This window comes from Lissotriton helveticus, chromosome 3_1 (genome assembly GCF_964261635.1).
Source record: "Lissotriton helveticus chromosome 3_1, aLisHel1.1, whole genome shotgun sequence".
Taxonomy (NCBI): domain Eukaryota; kingdom Metazoa; phylum Chordata; class Amphibia; order Caudata; family Salamandridae; genus Lissotriton; species Lissotriton helveticus.
In genome coordinates this window covers 1,170,620-1,195,046 of record NC_136061.1, presented here as the reverse complement: position 1 = coordinate 1,195,046, position 24,427 = coordinate 1,170,620, and the positions used below count along the sequence as shown (strand labels likewise).

General features: G+C 50.1%; 1 protein-coding gene across 3 annotated transcripts in view; it reads left to right on the top strand.

Annotated features, from left to right (window-relative positions):
• The window catches only part of LOC144824365 (CD5 antigen-like), a 1,020,628-nt gene that overhangs the window by 639,271 nt on the left and 356,930 nt on the right, over positions 1-24,427 (top strand). For all 3 annotated transcript variants that reach the window (XM_078683477.1, XM_078683476.1, XM_078683475.1), the window contains exon 5: positions 16,403-16,723. In XM_078683477.1, coding sequence (XP_078539603.1) covers positions 16,403-16,723 — 321 coding nt within the window. The remainder of the gene's footprint in view (positions 1-16,402; positions 16,724-24,427) is intronic.

Genomic DNA, 24,427 nt, shown 5'->3' with positions numbered 1-24,427 from the left:
CCGCTGGCTCCCTGGGGTAGCAGAACACCCCCTCCTCCTATTGATACTTGAATTGACCAAGCTCCTCTTTGCTTGCATAAAGCCTCTATGCAGAATATGACTGCAGCAATATACTGCAACCTGCATCCTGGGCATCAAACTGGAGCCACATCGAAAAGTTGAACTTATGGGGACACTAATAGCTGCTAGTAATACTTGCCTCCACTGAATGATTGTGAGCACTGACCATAGGCCCCCCCCTCCATATTTAGAGGACTGATTTGAGAACGGTCAAGTGATGGCCTCATTGGGTTTCTGAGCAATCATGGGCAAGCCTAAGGGTCCAGAAGAGGCGGGCACATGGGGAAAGTGATCCGGTTGTGATGGAGGTGAATGCCTCACCCTTAACTACTGATGCAATAGCCTTAAGGAACACATTGCAAATCTGAGGCTATCCTGAAAGCCTTATTGGATGTTAAGTCTACGTTGGAGCAAAAAATAGATGCAGTGGCCCTGGAACTAGCGTTATTGCGAGAGGATCACAGAAAATAGTCGGAACATCATGTGGCAATCAATGAATCTGCAATAGCAACCATGAGACCGATAGTCGCTTTTGTAGAAATAATGCGCGCATGTTATGGTACCGAAGAGAGTAGAGGGCCCCAGCACAGATTTTTACCTAGACAAAAGGGCCCCACAACAGTGCCAGCCAGTAATCAATCCAGGTTCTTCTCCATAGAGCAAGGTGCAGGGTCTCTAGATAATCACCACTACCTGAGGCAACCTAGAGCCACTCCCAGACCAGGGGTTGCGCGGCTGTTTAAGTACCGGAATAGAAACAAAATCCTCCAGGTCTCTCACAGCAAGGGCTCCTGGACTGTTGAGAAGTACAAAGTGCGCATACCTAGTGAATTAATGACTGAGCCAGCCACGACCAGTGCAGGTCAGAGTGGTGGGGCCTGAGGGATTTCAATGGACGATGATGAGGGAAAATTAATTATTGATTTAATTTTCCCTGGTTGTCGCTCGTTAAAAATCCCTCTACAGGGCCCCACCTCCCCATCGCTCTTACCTGCATGGGCCGCGGCTGGACTGAGGTCCAGAAAGAGACACAAATTGTCCCTGGAGTTCAAGAAAGATGACAACAACTAAACTTACGCTTTTCATTGATGCTCTTGGCCAAGCTCCGCATACTGGGTGGCAGTATCACTAGATACTTCACCACCCCAAGTGAGGTCTAGACTTGGCTTGAGTCCAAAGGGGAGCATTGACCAAATGACCATCTGGACTCCGATGCTGGATGACAAACCCAGAAGGACAGTCATACATCATTTAGGAGAATGTGCAATAAATCCACCTCAGAGAAAACCACAAGAGGACAGCAAAAGAAGAGGAAGAAGAATCACAATATAGCCCTGAAGTGAGGCCACCAAGTGACAAAGAGGCTTTCCCTTCAGGAGAGGATGTAACAGAAGCCAAGGATTCCATGGCAGCCTTTAGAGGGGGACCAATCTTACTTCTATGGCCGTTGAACAGATCATATGACTTCAGGATACTGTTTGTTTTTGTTTACTGTTCCCCTTTTCTTTCTCAACCACAGAGTCATGCCTGGTTAAATCAGGTGAGCTCTGTACTATTGCCGATAACAAACTGCTCTGAATTTAATAAAACTCTGTTTCATGTGGATGGGGACATTTCATTGACATTGAAATGGGTGAAGACACAGGGATGCCTAAACAGGAAATCAAAAAGTGTTTCCCATGCTTACTACATTTAGAGGCAAGTTCTGTGGCCCCATCAGGGATTGGGAGTTGGGGTGTTTTTGTTTTCTTGTCTGGGTTGACCACTATGTCACCTTTCATGATCCGATAGAAACGTGGGGGGAGGGGGAGCAAGGAGATGGCTAATTGTCCCTCCTAAGAGTTCATGGTAGAAATTAAACGATACATCTACGCCTGTTACAAGCAGGGGTAGGCATATGTGCCGTAATTCTCTCTAATTTCTGCAAAATTACTTGAAATTGTGCATAATAATTAGGGGTGGGTGGAATTTGTGAAATTCACTTTCGCAAACTATTGCGAAAATGTCAAAAAACTCCTCAAACAGGCAGAAATATCGTGAAGACACTGACGTTCCCCCCCCCACTTGTTCGCGATATTTTCGGCGTGATCGCGTTTAAAAATGTCTCGCCAACTTGCCCATGCAGTTGCCATCTTATTTTCACTTGTCTCGCCCGCTCGACATGCTTATTTCCTTTTCGGGGTCTTGAATAACGTGTTCCTGATAGCAAACTCACATGGGACAGGGCGACCGGCTACCAACAATCCAACATCTTATGGCGCACGCGAACTGATAGCAAAACTCGTCGGCAAACGCAGGGACCCGTAAGTCGCTACCGCGCGCGCGAGAATGCGTTTTTAGAGCGTGAGCAAGAAAAAACCTCCATTTTGTGGCAGATTGCAAAAGTTTTGACATTTTCGCGAGTTCCGCGGAACACGAAAATGTCAATAATGAGAGAAGCTTAATCCAGCATTTGGAGCAATTTTCTTAGTTTAAAATGTATCCTTGCATTAAAAATGGGCCAGTGAATGAATTTTGTGCTAATATGCTACAGGGCACGTAGAGCTGTAGCCAACAACTACTCGCTCTTTCTTAGTTTGTTGTTCCTGTGCTTCTGCAGCAGGAATTCTTTCCCAAATCACTTTTTATTACTCAAGCAAGAGTAATAGCATAATGTGGGTCATTTTGCATCACAAGGTAATGCGTAATTACTGAAATTAGTCTGGTTACTCTGGTGTAATTAGAATTTATGTAACCAGAAGGGGGTATTAATTAACACACTAAATTACAGCACCTGCCGTGTGTCATTATTTGTCAATTAGTACAGTAGTGAAACGGTGCAACAGGTGAGGGAGAAACCCCTAAAACCCTCCAATGAGAACCACAAGGTCCGAAATGCAAATCAGTCAAATGCTGTGCACACATGTTTGTGTGGTTTGGAAAATCTGATCCAAAGTAGAAAGCCAAACAAGTCTAGTCTCAATGCAAATGTTCTTTTGTTCCCTTTTTATTCCAGAAACATCACAAAATCCAGCCAACACATGTTTCGTTTTTGGGGTGTAAACCCCAGACTTCTTCAGGACTGGAAATGGCAGACACAGGACTCTTAACATATGAGTGTATTTCATAAAGCATATCACAATTGACGCACACTGTGTAACTGTGTGACCCAGACGAGTCGCACCACAGGTTCAGGGTGCTAAGTGATTGATCTCCCAGCAGGGTTGGAGATCTCATTTGGAAGAAAGTGGGAACTAAACATGAAGTGACTCCAGGGGTGTGGGGAAAGTGATTGGTGAATGGACGGCAAGGCCAAACAAAAATATAGGACCTGGTATCATATACTGAGTGTTGAAGATGTAAGTCAAAACAGAGGATATGGTGGCCTGACTCAGGTTTAATGTGGTGCAGGGCTTTACAACATGACGCATCTCCCTAGATGTGTCACATTATAAATAAGTCACAACAGCGGCATAAATGTGTTGCGAGTGGTTTGTAAATCTGCCCCTTCATGAACTTAAGGCAGACTCACACAAAAGCAGAATATGTCACTTAATTAATGTTAACCAAAATGGCAGCCATGTTTAAGAGCCTGCACATGCAGTAAGGTGCTAATAAACAGATGGTTTCTGCCCCAAGTTTCATAAAAAGTAAAACATGTCAGGGATACCTCGTCTAAGGTGGGGCAACTTTGACTGATTTGGCATTCCCTGGGATAGAGTACAACAAGGCCGCATATAAACTCTGCGTTGGGAGTGTAGATGGGAGCACTGAATACATGCTGAGAGGGTTAAAGGATGCACTGGCCATGTCAGCATTGGGGGCATCCCCTGCTCTGGTGGAGCCACTGGATGCCCAGATCTCCCTGCCGGGCAGGCACGGAGCTCTAGATAAGGTGGGTGGGGTCACCTCTTGTGATGGCAGAGGGGGGTCTCCGTCATCTCAGCAGGGCTCTTAATTAATCAATCAATCAATCATAGCATTTGTATAGCGCGCTACTCACCCGGAGGGGTTTCAAGGCGCTGGGGGGGGGGGGTCTGCTACTGCTTGAAGAGCTAGGTCTTGAGTTGCTTCCTGAAGGATAGATGGTCCTGGGTCAGCCGGAGGTGGATGGGGAGGGAGTTCCAGGTCTTGGCCGGCAGGTAGGTGAAGGACATTCCTCTGTTGGTGGCTCTGCGGATGCGTGGAACGGCGGCGAGGCTGGTGGATCGTAGCTGGCGGGTGGGAGTGTAGAAGGTCAGGCGGTTGTTGAGGTACCTGGGGCCCAGGTCGTGGAGAGCCTTGAGTGCGTGGGTGAGGAGTCTGAACTTGATCCTCTTGCTGACGGGGAGCCAGTGCAGGTCTCTCAGGTGTCCGGAGATGTGGCTGTGTCGGGGGATGTCCAGGATGAGTCGTGCGGAGGCGTTCTGGATTCGTTGGAGTCTTTTCTGAAGTTTGGCTTTGGTTCCGGCGTAGAGGGTGTTTCCGTTGACCAGTCGGCTGGTGACAAGTGCCTGGGTGACCGTCTTCCTGGTTTCGGTGGGGATCCACCGGAAGATCTTTCGGAGCATATGCAGGATGTTGAAGCACGACGACGAGACAGTGTTGACTTGTCTGGTCATCGAGAGGGAGGAGTCCAGAATGAAGCCCAGGTTGCGTGCGTGGTCCGTTGGCTTTGGAGCGGTGCCCAGGGCAGGGGGCCACCAGGAGTCGTCCCAGGTGGAGGGCGATAATCCCAGGATGAGGACTTCCGTCTTGTCTGAGTTCAGTTTCAGGCGGCTGTTCTTCATCCACTCAGCGACGTCTTTCATCCCTTCGTGTAGGCTGGTTCTGGCGGTGGCGGGGTTGTTGGTGAGGGAGAGGATCAGCTGGGTGTCGTCAGTGTAGGAGATGATGTTGAGGTTGTGTTGGCGTGCGATGGCTGCGAGGGGGCTCATGTAGACATTGAAGAGGGTGGGGCTGAGTGATGATCCTTGTGGTACGCCGCAGATGACTTTGCTGGCCTTGGATCTGAACGGGGGGTGGCGGACCCTCTGGCTTCTTCCAGTGAGGAACGGGATGATCCACTCCAGTGCCTTCTCTTGGATTCCGATGTTGTTGAGGCGCTGCACTAGGGTGCGGTGGCAGACCGTGTCGAACGCTGCGGAGAGGTCCAGGAGGATGAGGACCGCTGTTTCCCCGTTGTCGAGCAGGGATCTGATGTCGTCTGTGGCTGCGATGAGGGCGGTCTCGGTGCTGTGGTTGGTTCGGAAGACGGATTGCGAGTGGTCGAGGGATCCGTTCGTCTCGAGGAAGGCGGCCAGCTGTCTGTTGACGGTCTTCTCAATGACCTTGGCAGGAAAAGGGAGGAGCGAGATGAGACGGTAGTTCTTGAGGTCGGTGGGGTCCGCTGTTGGTTTCTTCAGGAGGGCGCTGAGCTCGGCGTGCTTCCAGCTCTCCGGGAAGCTGGCGGTGTTGAAGGAGGTGTTGATGATGTCCCGGAGTTGGGGTGCGATGATGGAGTCGGCTTTGTTGAAGACGTGGTGGGGCAGGGGTCGGTTGGTGATCCAGAGTGGATGGTGTTCATCACGCGGGTGGTGTCTTCGGTGCTGACCGGGGTCCAGGCTCGGAGGGTGGTAGTGGGGGGCGTTGGCTCTGTGGTTGGGTGCGTGGTCTGTGCTCTGAAGCTGCTGTGTATGTCGGCGATCTTGCTGTGAAAGAACGAGGCGAGTGAGTAGCAGAGGTCTTGCGAGGGAGTGATATTGTTGTTTCCAGCACTGGGGTTGGAGAGCTCTTTGACGATGCTGAAGAGTTCCTTGCTGTTGTGGGCGTTGTTGTCCAGTCGTTCCTTGAATGCTGTCTTCTTGGTGGTGCGGATCAGCTGGTGGTGTTTGTGGGTGGCGTGCTTGAGGGCAGTCATGTTGTCTGTGGTCTGGTTGTTGCTCCAGGCTTTCTCGAGGGTACTGCAGTTCTTCTTGGAGCTCTTGAGTTCGTCGGTGAACCAGGAGGCTTTCTTGATGCCAGGTCTGCTGGAGGGGTCTTCAGTGGTGCGAGGTTGTCAGCGCAGTTGGTGATCCACTGTGTGAGGTTGCTGGCTGCTTTGTTGGGGTCCTTTGTGCTGGCCGGAGGGTTCTGGCTGAGGGAGGTGGTGAGCTGGTCGGCGGTGATCTTGTTCCAGCTCCTGCGAGGAACCTGTTGCGGGTGGTGGTGGGTCGTGGTTCTTCTGAAGCTGAAGTGGATGCAGCTGTGGTCCGTCCAATGAAGTCCGGTGGAGTGGCTGAAGGAGATGTGCTTGCTGGAGGAGAAGACGGGGTCAAGCGTGTGGCCGGCATAGTGGGTGGGGGTGTTCACCAGTTGCTTGAGTCCGAGGTTGGCGAGGTTGTCCAGCAGGGTGGTTGTTAGAAGGGGTGATCTCAGATGGCCAGATAATACTCACCCGACCACCCCGGGATCCACCTCTCTCACCAGTACTGCCGAGTCTTAACGTGAGATCCCCGCCGGGGAGGACTTAGAACCTAGGATCGTACACACTGAGCTCACACCACACCGTAGGTTTTAAGTAACAAGTTCTTTATCAACAATAAAAGAAAGGTTTCAGCACTCTTATTTACAGTCGATCGAGGGATCATAAAGTCTCAGGAATTCGGGAAGAGGGAAGCGGGACAGTCTCAGTCTTTAGGCTAGCACGAAGCATACCCTGCGCACAGTTCTCAATCCTCGAGCCGGGGGATACGGAAGATGGTAGTCGTGCTAGCTGCTTCACTCACTTCGAGTCGGTTCAGGTCGTGTTGGTAGCGTTGATGGTCCAGCCAGACCAGAGTACTCCTCCAGCCGCGACGAGGTCAGCAGGGCTCGATCCGGAGGTGTTCTTGAGGAGCCGCGACAGCGTCAGCAGGGCTCAGGAGGTTTCACGAAGGTCTCTATAGGGTTCAAGCTCGAGCCGCGACGAGGTCAGCAGGGCTCCATGGTGTTAGTTCCGTCTTTACGAGGACGAGCCGCGACAGGGTCAGCAGGTCTCCGATGTTTCCAGTTCCGTGTTACGAGAAGGAGCCGCGACAGCGTCAGCAGGCTCAAAGTGTTCGGAGGTTCAGTTCTCCCCAAGGGTCATCCGCAATCAGATCAGCAGGGCTTTCTTGTCCAGGATACAACTGCCCGCTAATTGTTGGGTGAGCCTTGATATAGTCCAGTGGCCCTTTGATGTCCGGACCCTCGCAGGCGGAGGTCTCATGCCTTGGGGGCTGGTCGCTGGAGAGGTCCGGCGGTTGGTATTCCCAGATGCCCAACAGGGTCTGGAGCCAGCACTCGGGGAGGCCATAGGTGTGATCGAAACCGGCCCACAGGGGAAGGCCAGAGGTGTGAGAAAAACCAGTCTCTCAGGGGAGGCCGGAAGGGCAATCGAAACTCCCTGTCTTATGTCACTCGGGGACCCCTTTACCCCCCAGCCGGGACTGGTGGGCCTTGGAGTCTAAGTTTCGCTGGGGCCGGGGTCGCGCTAGGCCCAAGGAGTCAGGGATCTTGGGAAGGGAAAATGGCTGCCGGGGCCCTGTAGGGTGAAGCAGGATCTGGGCGCTCGGAGCCGGGAAGGAGGCCGGGGGCATGCGGGGCTGGTCGTCGGCTGGCGAGTCGTGCAGGGAGTTTGGGCGTACAGGGAGTAGGACGACCAGGGGCTTTTGGGTGCAGGGCTACGCTAACAGGGTGCTGAGGAATGGGGGGAACCACGCCATGAGGCCAGGTCCAACACGCTTCCCCCCAGCTGAAAGGCAAAGAGAACTACCCATCCCCTTGGGGGTTCTCTTCACTCAGGCGGAAGAATGGGGACAGGCCGTCTGCGTTGGCGTGGGCAACACCAGGCCGGTGTTCAACAGTGATATCCTTCCCTTGGAGGGAGATGGACCATCGCAACAGTTTGGGGTTCTCCCCTCTCACTTGCATTAGCCACCGGAGGGGTCGGTGGTCGGTTTGGACCCGGAAGTGAGTACCGAACAGGTAGGGCCTCAGCTTCTTCAGGGCCCAAACCACCGCGAAGGCCTCCCGCTCGATGGTGCGCCACCTTTGCTCTTGAGGGAGTAGCCTCCGGCTAATGAATGCCACGGGCTGGTCTAGGCCTTTTTCGTTCATCTGGGACAGGACCGCTCCGATGCCATGTTCGGACGCGTCAGTCTGGACCAGGAACTCTCGGGAGTAGTCGGGGGCCTGTAGTACTGGGGCAGTGCACATGACGTCTTTCAATGCTTCGAACGCCTCTTGGCAGGCGGGGTTCCAGCTAACTTTCTTTGGCTGGTTTTTGGAGGTCAACTCCGTGAGGGGGACCACGATGCTGCCGTACCCTTTTATGAATCTTCGGTAGTACCCCGTGAGCCCTAGGAATGCCCGCTCTTCTGTCTGTGTCGTGGGGGCCTCCCAGGCCACGATAGCATCGATCTTGGGCTGGAGGGGAGCTACTAGGCCGCTTCCGACCTGGTGCCCCAAATAGACCACGGACCCTTGTCCGATTTGGCATTTGCTTGCTTTAATGGTGAGGCCCGCCCTCTGCAGGGCCCTCAACACCTCCCCGAGGTGTTGGAGGTGCTCGGACCAGCGGGAGCTGAGCACCGCGATATCGTCGAGATAGGCGGAGCTGAATTCTTCCAACCCCGCCAGTACCTGGTTAACCAGCCTCTGGAAGGTGGCGGGGGCATTTTTCATTCCGAAGGGCATCACCCGGAAGTGGTAGTGACCATCCGGGGTGGAGAAGGCGGATCTCTCTCTGGCCCCCTCGGTGAGGGCGATCTGCCAGTATCCGCTGGTCAAGTCGAACGTGCTGAGATAGCAAGCCGCTCCTAGGCGGTCAATGAGCTCGTCTGCTCGGGGAATGGGATGGGCGTCGGTTCTGGTGACTGCATTAAGCCCTTGGTAGTCCACACAGAACCTCAGCTCGGGAACAGGGCCGGGGGAGACCGCCTTCGGAACCAGGACCACGGGGCTGGCCCATGGGCTGTCAGAGGCCTCGACCACTCCCAGGGCTAGCATCTTGGAGACTTCGGCCTTGATGCAGGCTCGGACTCTGTCAGGGACTCGGTAGGCTCTGTGCCGTACCGGAGGGCGGTCCCCGGTGTCCACGTCGTGGACGTACCAGCTGGTGATGCCGGGGACGAGAGAGAAAAGGTCAGAGAACTGTCCTAGTAACTGGCGACAGTCGTCGCGCTGCTCGGGGGTGAGGGAGGAGGAGAGACTCACTCCCTCTACGGAGCCATCTTTTTCTTTCGCACACAGGAGATCGGGGAGGGGCTCCGTGTCCTCTTCCGCTCCATCGTCGGTGGCGAGGAGCAGACTCAACTCGGACCGCACAAAGTGGGGTTTGAGGCGGTTCACGTGAAGGACCCTCAAGAGGTTCCTGGGGGACTGCACACCTATGAGGTATGTCACCTGGCTCTTGCGTTCTACCACCTTGAAGGGCCCTGTCCACTTGTTTTGTAGGGTACACGGTTCTATGGGGGCCATCACTCAGACCTGCTGTCCGGGCTGAAACTCGACCAGAGTGGCATTCTAGTGATACCAGCGTTTCATTTCTTCCTGACTGGCCTCGAGGTTTGCTTCGGCCAGTTCCCGGAAATTCCGAGTCAGATTTCAGAGGGCCAGGATGTATCGAAACACATCTGGAGGGGGCTCTGGGGCTGCCGTTTCCCATCCTTCTTTGACCAGGCTGAGGGGCCCCCGGACGGGGTGCCCATAGAGCAGCTCGAAGGGGCTAAATCCCAAGGATCTCTGGGGGACTTCTCGGTACGCAAACAGGAGACAGGTAAGGAGGACGTCCCACTTGCGCCTCAGGGTCTCTTCGAGACCCATGATCATTCCCTTGAGGGTCCGATTGAATCGCTCAACCAGGCCGTTACCTTGCGGGTGGTATGGGGTGGTGAACTTGTACGTCACCCAACACTGCTGCTAGAGGGACTTCATGTACTTGGAGATGAGGTTCGTCCCTTGATCGCTCACCACTTCTCGCGGGAATCCCACCCGGGAGAAGATCCCCATGAGGGCCCGCCCCACTACGGGGGCCGTCACCGTTCGGAGGGGAATGGCCTCGGGGTATCGGGTGGCATTGTCCACCAGGACGAGGATACATCGGTGGCCTAGGGAGGTCCGGGGGTCGAGAGGTCCCACGATATCTATTCCCACCCGTTCAAAGGGGGTACTGACCACGGGGAAGGGTTGGAGGGGAGCCTTGCGTCTCCCTCCGCTCTTCCTGCTGGCCTGACATGTGGGGCAGGATTTGCAATGGGCCTCCACATCGGAGCGCATGCCGGGCCAGTAAAAGTGAGTGACCAGGCGGTGGTAGATTTTGTCCTGTCCCAGGTGTCCCGCCAGGGGCACATCATGGGCCAGGTTCAGGAGGAAGCAGCGGAAGCGAAGGGGTACCACCAGCACCCGGGCTGACCCTAGCTCGGCGGTCTTCTGTTTACTGTACAAGAGGCCGTTTTCCCAATAGACAAGGTGGGAGCCGAACTGGTCACCGGCGGCCTGAGCGGCGGCCTGCTGCCGCGGCCCAACCAGGGAAGGACAGGAGGTCTGCTCCAGGCAGAACTCTTCTCGGGAAGGTCCTCCTTCCTGGCGCCACTTGGCTAGCTCAGGGAGGTCCTCCAAGTTCGGGGTCTGTTCAACGACAGGGCTTAGGGGATCTGCGTCGGGGTCGATGCTCTCATTGGGGGGCGGCTCGGGGACTTCGGACTGCCCGCTGCCCTCCGGGTCATCAGTGACTGGGCGAGGGTTCTCGGGTTCCACCACCTCGGGGGTGGACAGTCGGGCGGTCATGGATCGGGTGTTCACGCAGGCCCACTCAGGCAGGCCTACCATCTCCAGGTGAGTTCTTCGCTCTACCTGCTTCCACGGGGAGCTCTCCAGGTTGTTACCAAGTAGGCAGTCCACGGGCATGTCAGTGCGGACCGCTACTCGTAATTCCCCGGAGACGCCCCCCCACTCGAAGGGAACCTGGGCTATTCGGCAGGTGCGGACTGAATTGTCTGCGGAGATCACTCTGCAGGAGGCGTGGGGTACAATTTGGTCCTCTGTGACTAGGTGACACCTTACTGCAGTAATGCTGGCCCCTGTGTCTCGGAGCGCCCCTATGCGGTGCCTGTTGATGGTCACCTGCTGTCGATATTTTTCCGTGTTGTCTGGTAAGGGGGCTCCGGCGACCATTTTCCTATCACCCAGGGAGACTAAGGTCATGGCTGCTGGTTCCCACCCTTCTGGGTCCTCGAACTCTTGCTCTTCTAAGGCTACTGTGGCTAGCTGGCGCGCTGGGGGACTTGCAGCATTGGGTTTCTTGAGCATGGGGCACATGGGGTCACTGGCATAATGCCCTGTTTGCTGGCATCTGTAGCAGGAGTTGCTCATTCTGGGTCCTTGTCTAGCTGGGGGAAACCCGGCCCTTACTGCGGGGGGAGATGTTCCGGACTGGTTTCTGGGGGGCTTCGTTGGGGCCCTGCCTGGGACCCCCTCTGTCTACCCTGACCTCCCCCTCCCCTCTGGCGGGAAGATCCTTGCTCGTTTCGGCCATAGTCTCCCCCGGGCCCCCGGGGGACTCTGGTGCTCACCCAGCAGTCTGCTTCAACAGCTAGCTTTCGGGGATCGGCCAACTTGCTGTCCAGAAGGTGCTGTCTCAGTTCCACAAAGCAATTGGATGATAAGTGTCCATAGGCGATGAGATCAATGAGTCCTTCAATGGTGGTCACCTTGCTGCCCTTGATCCACCCTTCCAAGGCCCGGCTGTAGAAATTCACATATTCTACCCATGTGGTGCCGGGGATCTTCTTGCAGTCTCTAAACCGTTGTCGATACATCTCTGGGGTGAGCCCATATCTTGTGAGGAGGGCCTCTTTCATGTGGCTGTAGGATGTTTGTTCGGAGGACGGTAGATTGAGCAGGGTGTCTCTCCCCTCGCTCAGGAATCGACCCCACAACCCGGCTCCCCAATCCTTCTGAGGAACTCGGTGGGAGGTCATGGCGACTTCGTAGGCCTTGAACCATTGCTGGATATCATCGTTCTTGTAGTACTCTTTTACTGCCTCTTTGGGGATGTGGACTTTTTGTTCCGTCGGGGCAACGGCTTCCCGGTTCTCCGATGTTCGGTTGTCTCCACTCCGGGCCTTTAGTTCAATCTCCTTCAGGCCGCGCTCGTGCTCCAGCTGGAGTCTCTTACCTTCATGTTCTCTCTGGAGTTTCTTCTCCTCCAGTTCTCCTTGCAGTCGTAACTGCTCGATGGCCAGTTTCTTCTCAGCCAACTTGAGTTCCCCTTCCATTTTAACGCGTGCCAGTTCTAGCTCGTGGCTTCGGTTGCGTTCTCGGTCTGTCATCTCTTCGGGTGACAGACCTCTCTCCGTGCTGGGACTCCGTGTCAGGGACTCTGTTCCCTCACCTTCTTGAACGCGGGTTTCGGTCTGTGACCCTCCCTCTCCACCGTCTCCTTCTGGCGGGGGAAGATGGGCTCCAGCCTCTATCCATGCTGTAGGGCTTTTTGGAAGTCCTCTTTGGTACTTAACCCAGTGGTAGCGATATGGAGATCTTTACAAAATTGCTTCAGTTCCCGGTGGGTGTACTCTTCCAGAAGTTCTTGCTGGAATGTGGTTTTCTCGCTTGTTACAATGAGGCTCATGGTTGTTCCTCGTTCAGGTAGTGTGTCAGTCGTTTTACTGTACGATCCCTAGACGTAGGCTCTAATCCCGTCGCTTGCCACCAATGTTAGAAGGGCGATCTCAGAGGGCCAGGTTATACTCAGGTTTTTTATCAACAATAAAATAAAGGTTTCAGCACTCTTAATTACAGGCGATCGAGGGATCGTAAAGTCTCAGGAATTCGGGAAGAGGGAAGCGGGACAGTCTCAGTCTTTAGGCTAGCACGAAGCGTACCCTGCGCATAGCTCTCAGTCCTCGAGCCGGGGGATACGGAAGATGGTAGTCGTGCTAGCTGCTTCACTCACTTCGAGTCTGCTCAGGTCGTGTTGGTAGCATTGATGGTCCAGCCGGACCAGAGTACTCCTCGAGCCGCGACGAGGTCAGCAGGGCTTGATTCGGAGGTGTTCTTGAGGAGCCGCGACAGCGTCAGCAGGGCTCAGGAGGTTTCACGAAGGTCTCTTTAGGGTTCAAGCTCGAGCTGCGATGAGGTCAGCAGGGCTCCGTGGTGTTAGTTCCGTCTTTACGAGGACGAGCCGCGACAGCGTCAGCAGGGCTCCGATGTTTCCAGTTCCGTGTTACGAGAAGGAGCCGCGACAGCGTCAGCAGGGCTCAAAGAGTTTGGAGGTTCAGTTCTCCCCAAGGGTCAGCCACGATCAGATCAGCAGGGCTTTCTTGTACAGGATACAACTGCCCGCTAGTTGTTGGGTGAGCCTTGATATAGTCCAGTGGCCCTTTGATGTCCGGACACTCGCAGGCGGAGGTCTCATGCCTTGGGGGCTGGTCGTTGGAGAGGTCTGGCGGTTGGCTCTTTGATCCTTTCGAAGATGCGTCCGGGGATTCCCAGACGCCCAGCAGGGTCTGGAGCCAGCACTCGGGGAGGCCATAGGTGTAATCGAAACTGGCCCACAGGGGAAGGCCAGAGGTGTGAGAGAAACCAGTCTCAGGCCGGAGGGGCAATCAAAACTCCCTGTCTTATCTCACTCGGGGACCCCTTTACCCCCCAGCCGGGACTGGCGCGCCTTGGAGTCTAAGTTTCGCTGGGGCCGGGGTTGCACTAGGCCCAAGGAGTCAGGGGTCTCGGGACGGGAAAATGGCTGCCGGGGCCCTGTAGGGTGATGCAGGATCTGGGCGCTCGGAGCCGGGAAGGAGGCCGGGGGCATGCGGGGCTGGTCGTCGACTGGCGGGGTCGTGCAGGGAGTTTGGGCGTACAGGGAGTAGGATGACCAGGGGCTTCTGGGTGCAGGGCTACGCTAACAGGATGCTGAAGAATGGGGGGAACCACTCCACGAGGCCAGGTCCAACACGCTTCCCCCCAGCTGAAAGGCAAAGAGACCTACCCATCCCCTTGGGGGTTCTCTTCACTGAGGCGGAAGAATCGGGACAGGCCATTTGCGTTGGCGTGGGCAACACCAGGCCGGTGTTCAACAGTGAAATCCTTCCCTTGGAGAGAGATGGACCATCGCAGCAGTTTGGGGTTCTCCCCTCTCACTTGCATTAGCCACCGGAGGGGTCGGTGGTCGGTTTGGACCCGGAAGTGAGTACCGAACAGGTAGGGTCTCAGCTTCTTCAGGGCCCAAACCACCGCGAAGGCCTCCCGCTCGATGGTGCGCCACCTTTGCTCTCGAGGGAGTAGCCTCCGGCTAATGAATGCCTTCCGTGTGATCTTGTATCCGTCCGGGATGGTGATGGCGATTTTGGGGGCTGAGGAGGAGTTCATTCAGGTTTCCGTGAGGAAGGCGACGTCTGGTGAAGTTGTGTCGAGGAGGTTCCAGAGTTCCACGGCGTGTCTGTGGATGGAGCGGGTGTTGAGCAGGATGCACTTGAGGTGGTTGTTGCTGGTGCTCGGCTTGGCAGGTGCGGTGCAGGTTCAGAGGCAGGTGAATCGGCAGGCTTTGCAGGTGAAGGGTCCGTGGGTGCGTTTCGGGGTGGCCCGGTAGCAGGCGGGGTCCCGGCCGGCATTGAGTGCGTTGAGGGCTGCATCGTCGTAGGTCCGTCGGGTGGTTTGCATCGGCGGGGACAAGGGGTCCTGGCACTGGGCGCGGTCCAAGCGCTGACGGGCGCAGACGGGCTTGCCTTTGGCGCGCCCGCTCCGCATGAACGCTGCGCGTACGTGCGGACTCTGCCATAAATGTTGAGTGGGGGGCAGAGCGAGGGAGGAGCAGCTGGGAGGCAGGAGCGGGGTGGCGAGTGGGGAGGGGAGCGGTGCAGTGAAGCTGAAGGAAACGGGGGTGGGGCCGTGGGCGGCAGGGAGCGGGGAGCGGGGTGGAACAGCGGGAGAAAAACGGCGATAGAGCACAAAAAACAATCAGAGGCACAACAGTGGACGAGAAATACAGATTACTGGCACAACAGTGGAAGAAACGATATCAGTGGCACAACAGTGGACGTGCAATACAAATACAGGCACAACAGTGGAAGAAACGAAATCAGGGGCACAACAGTGGACGCGTAATACAAATAGTGAGGCAGATACAATTACTGGCAGTGGCGGGGTCAAACGGGGACCGGGCACACGCAGGATGGGACACGCTGCGGGTGGAGCGACCGGCTCTGACCAGGTCAGGTCAGGTCAGGTCACAGCTCCCCGCCTCGCGGACACCACCTTAAGTATCCAGTGGGAGGAAGGAGCAGCTGGGAGGCGGGAGCAGGGTGGCGAGTGGGGAGGGGAGCGGTGCGGTGAAGCTGAAACTGAAGGAAACGGGGGTGGGTCCGCGGGGGAGCAGCAGCAGGGAGCAGGGACTGGGGTGGAACAGCGGGAGAAAAACGGCGATAGAGCACAAAAAACAATCAGGGGCACAACAGTGGATGAGAAATACAGATTACCTGCACAACAGTGGAAGAAACGATATCAGGAGCACAACAGTGGACGCGCAATACAAATACAGGCACAACAGTGGAAGAAACGAAATCAGGGGCACAACAGTGGACGCGTAATACAAATACAGGCACAACAGTGGAAGAAACGAAATCAGGGGCACAACAGTGGACGCGTAATACAAATACAGGCACAATAGTGGAAGAAACGATATCAGGGGCACAACAGTGGACGCGCAATACAAATACAGGCACAACAGTGGAAGAAACGAAATCAGGGGCACAACAGTGGACGCGTAATACAAATAGTGAGGCAGATACAATTACTGGCAGTGGCGGCGGCAAACGGGGACCGGGCACACGCAGGATGGGCCACGCGGCGGGTGGAGCGACCGGCTCACCCCATTGCACGAACATCACTCATCCCACCCTCTGAACCCTCATAAATCTGTAATTTCTGAGTTTATTTGAGGCCACCAGATACACTCAATTTCACATTCTGAGCTGGACTTTAATTATTCACCTAGAACTACTGGCAGGTCTGTTGAGGGAGCGAGGGAGGTGCTTTTCATAAACATGTTTGTAGGGAGGTGATCAATCTGGGGGTTCATCAAGAAGAGTTCCCCCAAAAGGACACATATTTTATGCTTTCTATGGCTCTGTCAGGTATTGGTCACCAGGTCAGTAAACCGAGTCATCATCATAAACTATCCCAAAGGTAATATATTCATCCTGAAGTCAGCTGGGTAGCCTGAAAGAGTTCAAGAGTTGATAATGAGCACAGCTTTTGCGTGTGATCTGGTAGCACACATGCCACAGTAGCCACAAAGAGATAACAATGGGTGCGCATGGATATTCAAGAGAATTGACAACATTTGTTCTCACACATTAGATTCCTTTGCAATCAATCTAACCTGTTCTTTCTGGTCACTTGCTCACAGGGGAAGCTGATACTGTCCGGTTGGTGAATTCCGGGGACGCCTGCCGCGGGAGAGTAGAGATCAAACACGAGAATCGCTGGGGGACGGTCTGTGATAGCGACTGGGACATGAAGGATGCTGAGGTGGTCTGTAGACAACTCAACTGTGGATCAGCATCCAGAGCAGAAACAAGAAATGACATATTTCTAAATGGCGTCTTCCCCGTGTGGATGAGTGACGTCAAGTGTACTGGAGCAGAAGAGTCTCTCTTCGATTGTCCACGCGCTTCTTGCGGAATCAACAGCTGCCCGTGGAGGAGCGATGGTGGAGTGCAGTGCAGTGGTAAGAGAAGCCAACAGTAATCCTTCAACTCCTTTGAAAAGTCACAAACTAATTAAAGAAGTAGAGTTGGATTAATCAAAAAATGCACAAGTCATAACAACAACACATTACTATCGAAAATCATAGGAAAAATGAATGAAATAAGAAAATATTCATCTTACTTGATGCAGAAAAGTAATTTGGCCACGGAATTGGATTTATTAGGAGCTGGAGAGTCCAGCGATGTCCTTCAGAGATTGCAAAACCTTTGAAGGCAACAAAAGCAGAAGGAGAACTAGTGCAACGACCCTATATGTAGATAACTTACATCTAACATCAGACCCTGTCACTTCTGTCCCTTCAGTATGTGCAGGTTATAAGGTAAAGACGTGTCCATCTCAAGGCGCAACCAAGAGTTGGAACAGATTAGGTTTTTTCTTTTCAAACTTAGATTGTTTTCTTTATTCTATATTGAAAGGAACAGCAGGCTCTAGGCATGATTTTGATACAAGAACTCAATCAATGTCATGAGAAAGGACATATAAAGATGATGCTGAAGACATCATGGAAGAAAGAAGCGTTAATTCAAAGTAAGTAACCAATACATGTGTTATTTCAACCATACTCTGTGTCAAGGAGGCTTTCCATGGGCATTGCAGTGGTTTTTTTCCCCAAGCAGCAGCCATAGATTTTTACAAGATGATGTAGACCCCGGGCAGCGCCAACACTTTAAACCTCCCAAGAGCAGGCAGAATGAAGAGAAATATTTTTCAGCACATATCGAAAGATGAAAATGCCTCTCAGAATTGTTTTTGTGCAGGGAGGTGCTGGGAGGCATATTCCTCTTTGTATGTGTCCTGCATTCTGCAACACACATAAAAAGAGGGGGAGCACCCACGTAATGCCCATAGAATGCCAACTCAGGGCTGAGTAATACAATGCAGCTATTTGTGCTGTTTCACTACTCCTGAATTTTTAAGCCACTCAGAGCCATTCAAAGTGGCTTTCCATTGATTTGAAAAAACTGACTTAGAGGTTTGCGTCACACATATGCAAACACAAGGAGATGATGAACGGAGTGCTGAAACTTTTCAGACACTCAACCCCAGACACAGATCTGCGTTGAATCCATCATCATTCTTTAACTCACTCCGCCACCTCAGTTCAGACCCAGCTATATGCAAATCAGCCTTGACTCTGTGCCTCATGGGAACAGTCCAGACCGAACTGCCAAGCCAGGTCTTCCCCGAACCAGAAACAAGCATCCTGGGACCGGTTTCGGGTCCATGTAAAGAACTTGGGGGCATATCTACAAGGCCCCGCGAAAAATATCACTAATTGCGCTTAGCGCGATTGAAGTTATCACCCGCTATCGCTGGATATTATCGCTGAGGTAGCGCGTTATCAACAATAGCTATCTCCAAAGCGATAAAATATCCAGTGATAGCGGCGAAATGCTGCAACATCGCTTGTAATCCAGCGATAACATTTCAGAGATAGGGTAGTCCTTGTTGATATGTCTTGGGTGATTCAGCATGATAATCCATCCCCCATAGGGCAATATGGTTAAGTCGGCAATTAATCTGGCGTAAGGAACCAGCGTTAATCGGCTCTTTGTGCGACTTTTACAGTCGCAACACGGGAATGGGGCATCCTTGATGATATCGCGATGCCGCGTTATCGATGTTGTGACATGTAGTGAATGTCAGGAACGCCTACCTGTCATGCAGCTCTGTGACACTTACTGGAGGTACCTGGTGGGCTAGTTGGACCCTAGGGGCCCTCACGATTCAAGGGGACTTAATACCCCAACTTATACCTCACCACCGGGTGCCTTTGCACAGTGGTGTGGGAAGGGGGCGGGCCCTGAAGTGACATGTGTGCAAACAAGCCCTGAGGCCAGGCCTCTTTTTACATCTCTCTGCAACGCAGGCCTCTGGCGCTTACTGGAGGTACCTGGTGGGCTAGTTGGCCCCCAGAGGGCCCTTAGGATTGAAGGGGAATTAATTCCCCAACTTAAAACGCCCCGTAGCGCGTTTTAAGAGGAAGTTTTAATCCCCCTGCCCTATTATGTACTAGGGCCTTACAGACGAGGTCATGCTAATCACAGGAGTACCCCAAAGCATAGTGTTCCCTAGTGTATGTAGGTGTTTTCACTTTATTCTAAGTGTCTTTTAGCATAGCACTGGCCCTAGGCCTGGTTAGTCAGAGTCAGTTACCACCAGTACCGTCCGAAAAAGTTGTGGGCACAGGATGACTTTGCAGCAAGGCCTCTTTCTGCTTCTCTGTTGGTTCTTTCTGCTCATGTCTTGCTTCTTCCTGCACTTTTCTTAGTCTTTGTGGACTTCTGTTGCTTCTTTCTGCATTTCTTTTGCTTCTTTCTGTGTGTTTTTTCTACTTTCTTCACATGTCCTACCTCTGTAGGCATAGTTAGAAACTAGCATTTAAAAAACCTTTAAAATTCTCTTAAAAAAACATAGCTTTCAGGCACGTTATTGTTATAAATTAGCATTTACAAAACCTTTGAAATTCACTGAAAAAAACATAGTTTTCAGGCACATTATAGTTAGAAATTAGCATTTAAAAAAACATAGAAATTCACTGCAAAAAACATAAGTTTTAGTGAAAGTTATACTTAGTTGGATATTTCACTTGTACGAAACCAGAGAAATTCTCCCGTAATAGTTAGTTCAGTTAACTATAACTCGCGCCCCTGCAATGCATTGCTGATGACGTCACATATTACATCACTCATGACACGGTCAGTGACATCACTGATGACATCTCAAATGACATCACTGATGACATTATCCAGTGACTGTGTGTTCTGTAAAGTTTAAATATGTTTAATATAAATAGGGAAAGGTGTATTGAAGAATGTGTGGGTGTATAAGTGTCTGAATGGATGATTTAGTAGGTGCGTGACTGACTCTATAAGTGAGTGATTAAACATATGTTACTGACTGCATGGGTAAGTGACTAAACTGTGTGAATGTCTGTATCCGTCTGTCTGTTGGTGTGTAAACAGCTGCATGGGTTTGCGACTAGCTACATGAGTGTCTATATGGGTCATTGATTTGTTGTCTGAGTATCTGTATGGGTGCCTGAGTGTTTGTGTGGGTGGGGTGTGTGTGACTCTGTGCATAGATGTGTGAGTGGGTGTTTCACTGAGTGCACGTTTTCAAGAGTCCATCTGTGATGGACTGTACTGGTGAGTGAGTGTGTGTATGGGTGTGTTAGTGAGTGAATGGATATGTCAGTAGTACATGTTTGAGTAACTACATATGTGAAAAGCAGTATATATGTATTTTGGAGTACATAAAGGGCTAGAAGTGAGAGTGGTGTTTGTGGCTGTATGATGAGTGTGTGCTTGTATCATTGATTGTATAAGAGCGTAAGAATGTCCAATTATTTGTATGAGTAATTGAGCTGGTGTGCATAGAACTGTATAGGTGAGTAAAGTAGGTGTGTGAGTACCTTTATGGATGAGTGGTGGTATGTGAGTGTCTATACAGGTGTATGAGTACATATGATAGTCCTGTACTGAGTGACCATAAGTATGAGTGACTGTACAGGTGAGTGAGTGGATGTGTGTAAACCTAAGAATCAGTGAGTGGGTATGTAGTTATTGGTGTTGGAGTGTCTATGGTTTTGAATAACCATGGGCGTAGTTTGCGAAGTACGCGTAGCTACGCGAAGTGCACTTCGCACTACGCGAGCTATGCGTAGCACTACGCGAACTGCGTAGTACATGCTCGCACGGGAGGTTTATTTTCCACGCTCGCGTTCGGCAACTTGATGTTGCTGATCGCGAACGAGGAAAAAGTCTCGCCAGGATGTCATTTTGCTTGCTCGCGGTCACCAACTTAACGTTGAGGACTGCGAGCAAGCAAAAAATGACCGCTTCACTACGCTATGCATGTTTGGACTGTGGTACGTGCAGTTTGCATAGTGCGAAGTTGCGCAAACTTCACAAACTACACGAGCATAGCGTAGTGCTTTGCCCAGGGTTAGTTTTTAATATATATATATCATCTGCTGAAACTTTTGTGACAGAGCTAAATCAAAATAATTTAAATCTCCAATTCACAGCCACATTGAGTACAACTTCCATTACCTTTCTGGATACTGAGATCTTTATCGAAAAAGGTAGAATAGAAACCAGGTTACACCATAAGGCTACAGCGGGCAACTCCACCCTGCATGCTGGAAGTTCACATGTTAAACACTTAGTGAACAGCATCCCCTACGGGGAGATGCTACAATTAAAAAGAATTCATAGCAGGCAAGCTGACCTAATAGTGGCGCAAAATGAAAGCAAGACGAGATTTCTTGAAAGGGGTTATTCTCCCAAAATGATAGATGCAGCGATATTCAAAGCCAATCAGAAAGATAGATCCTTGTTATTGGCTAGAAACTTACAGACAACACAGAATAGTGGGGAGGATACCACAAAGTCACCTGAATTCAGATTCATAATACAGTATAATGCCCAACATAAGGAGATAGAAACCATCATCACGAAAAATTGGCCAATACTTCTCAGAGACCCGGTGATAGGTAAAGACCTCCCTAAGAGGCCCTCCATTACATATCGGAGAGGACAATCTATGAAAGATGAAATAGTAAAAACTAGCCCCGAAGTCTTAGAAAGTTCGGCCTGGTACCAAACACATACAGGATTTTTTAACTGCAAGGTATGTAAGGCCTGTCAGAAAGCTATAAATAAGATCAGCTACCATTCACCTTTCGATTGCAGAGAGCATAAGATCAACAAATTACTGACGTGCAAGACGGAATTTGCCGTCTATGTACTAGTCTGCCCCTGCAACCTGTGGTACGTAGGGAGTACCAAACTCCCTGTACACAAGAGAATTCTGCAACATCTACGGGCAATATCTAATCAAGATAACACATACCCAGTAGCTAGACATTTTAAAATCAAACATAAGTCTAGAAGCAGTGAGTTAAGATACTTTGTAATTGATTGTGTATTGGCCAGCAGACGGGGTGGTAACAGGGAGGAGAAACTTCGCCGACTTGAGACACAATACATTATTGAACTGAATACCAAGCAGCCTTCAGGACTCAATATTACAGAGGACCTGTACACGTGTCTGTAAATAATGAGATAGATATTGACCAGTGACTATGAAATTGTACAGTATGATATAGGATTCGTAATTTTTGTGATGTATTTTATGAATTTTAGAGCTATATTTATATACTAATCTATCTATATTTTTCATAATTAATTTATATAACCTCATAGGTTCTGGATGCATGATATGAAATATATGCTTTTTAGCCTTTTAGTGACCGATCTTTTAGGTTTTGTATAAGCATGTTTATGAATTCTATTTCGTGAGGTTTCTTTATCAGGTGCCTTAGATTGATTTTTGATACTGCTCGAATACAGTATGTGAGTTCTTAAACTTTTTGTAAATAGCAAAGTTACATAATTGCGAATCTGAAATATCTTGGATGACCGCTATTTTAGCCGGGGGCCACATCTGATTAATAAGGTATTTGACCGAGATTAGATGTATCCAAGGGTGTGTCACCGGTGTATCTATGGTACTGTCCCCTGTATGATCTCAGAATGTACAATTCACTGCAGCACTTTATTCTTTTTAGAATACGACCCGAAATATACATGGACATCACGAACATATGGGGCTCCATATCGTTTCCATGCTTATAATTAGGTGTGCTTTGACATCTCGCACACGAAAACATAACATAAAATAATCATTATATGTTCACACATCTGAAAAAACGCTGTACTCTGTATATTATACATGAATTTTAAAAACACATCACGCAACTTTATATGGATTGTAAATTCTTATATTTACTTTTCTCCATCTTTTTGCACTATCACCTTTATTTAATTTTCACGCATTAGGTTTATAAGTTATATATTATACTACCATGACAGACTTGTGGTTCAATTATTTATATAAAAATAAAAGATAAAACGAAATGAATGCCTAGACAATTTAAATGTCTTGTGTAGTTTAATGACTTTAGAACTCTTCTATGCCTATGCAAGTTGTAGGCTCTAGGGTCATGTGATATTGTTTTTAAACCTATGCTTGGTGGATAACTGTGTCATGTGATCAAGCGCTCTGTGAAGCGCGAAACGCGTCGTGACGATTGGGAGCACTGAGGTCGAATAAATTATTCTTTGCACCAAAACTGGGTTCGTGTCCGTACTTGCAGCAAAGAAGTATTTCTGCGCCGTTTCGGATTATTCCTGGAATATACATATATATATATATATATATATATATATATATATATATATATATATATATTCACTGAAAAAACCATAGGTTATAGACCATATATAGTTAGGAATTAGCATTTAAAAAACCTTATTTTACTCACACAAAACCATTGAAATTCCATATATAGTTAGTTGCACTAACTATATATCGCGCACCCGCAATCCACTGCTGATCATGTCACATATTACATCATTCATGACATGGTCAGTGACATCACTGATGACATCACTGATGACAACATCCAGTGATTATGTGTTTCTGTAAAGTTTAAATATGTTTTACATATTGAAGAATGAGTGGATGTATAAGTGTCTGAATGAAGGTTTTAGTAGGTGCGTGATTGACTGTATGAGTGAGTGATTAAATGCGTCTTACTGAATGCACGGGTTAGTGACTAAACTGTCTGAAAGTGTGCATCAGTATGTCTGTTGTTGTGCAAGCTGCTGCATGTGTTGATCAGTAGCTATATAAGTAGCTATATGGGTTATTGATTGGTTGCACAAGTATTTGTATGGGAGACTGAGTGTGTGTATGGCTGGCTGGGAGGTGTGTGACTCTGTGCAGATCAATGTGTACTTGTATCAGTGATTCTATAAGAGAGTAACTATGTGTTAGTATATGTTTCAAAAATGTAAGGTGTTCTGTGTTTAACTGTATAGATGAGAAAATGGAAGTGTGATTGATTCTTTTCAGGACTGACTAGGTGTGTGAGTAACTCCATGGATGAGTGGCAGAGTGTGAGTGTCTGTATAGGTGTATGAGTGTATATAATAGTGTTGTAAAGATGAGTGATTGTATGTATGAATGATTGTATGAGTGAATGTGTGTGTAGACATAGGAATCAGTGAGTGCGTATGTAGTAACTAGTATTGGTGTGTCAATGGTTTCAAAAATGATACTCTCTATTTAACACTGGGTGTAACGGAGGTTATATTACAGTGTGAGGAGATGCATTGTATTGTCACATGAATGATATCATCAGTGATGTGGTCATTGATGTCAAATGAGATGTCATCAGTGATGTCATCAGTGATGTCATTTGAGATGTCATCAGTGATGTCATCAGTGATGTCACTGACCATGTCATGAATGATGTAATATGTGACATGATCAGCAGTGGATTGCGGGTGCGCGATATATAGTTAGTGCAACTAACTATATATGGAATTTCAATGGTTTTGTGTGAGTAAAATAAGGTTTTTTAAATGCTAATTCCTAACTATATATGGTCTATAACCTATGGTTTTTTCAGTGAATTTTCAAGGTTTTGTAAATGCTAATTCCTAACTATATATGGTCTATAACCTATGGTTTTTTCAGTGAATTTCAATGGTTTTTTAATAGCAAATATCATAAGCTGTCGAATGTCAAGTACGTGGTAAGTAAAAACATTTTCGTGTTTATGCACACTGATCTGCTTTGAATGCTGCCC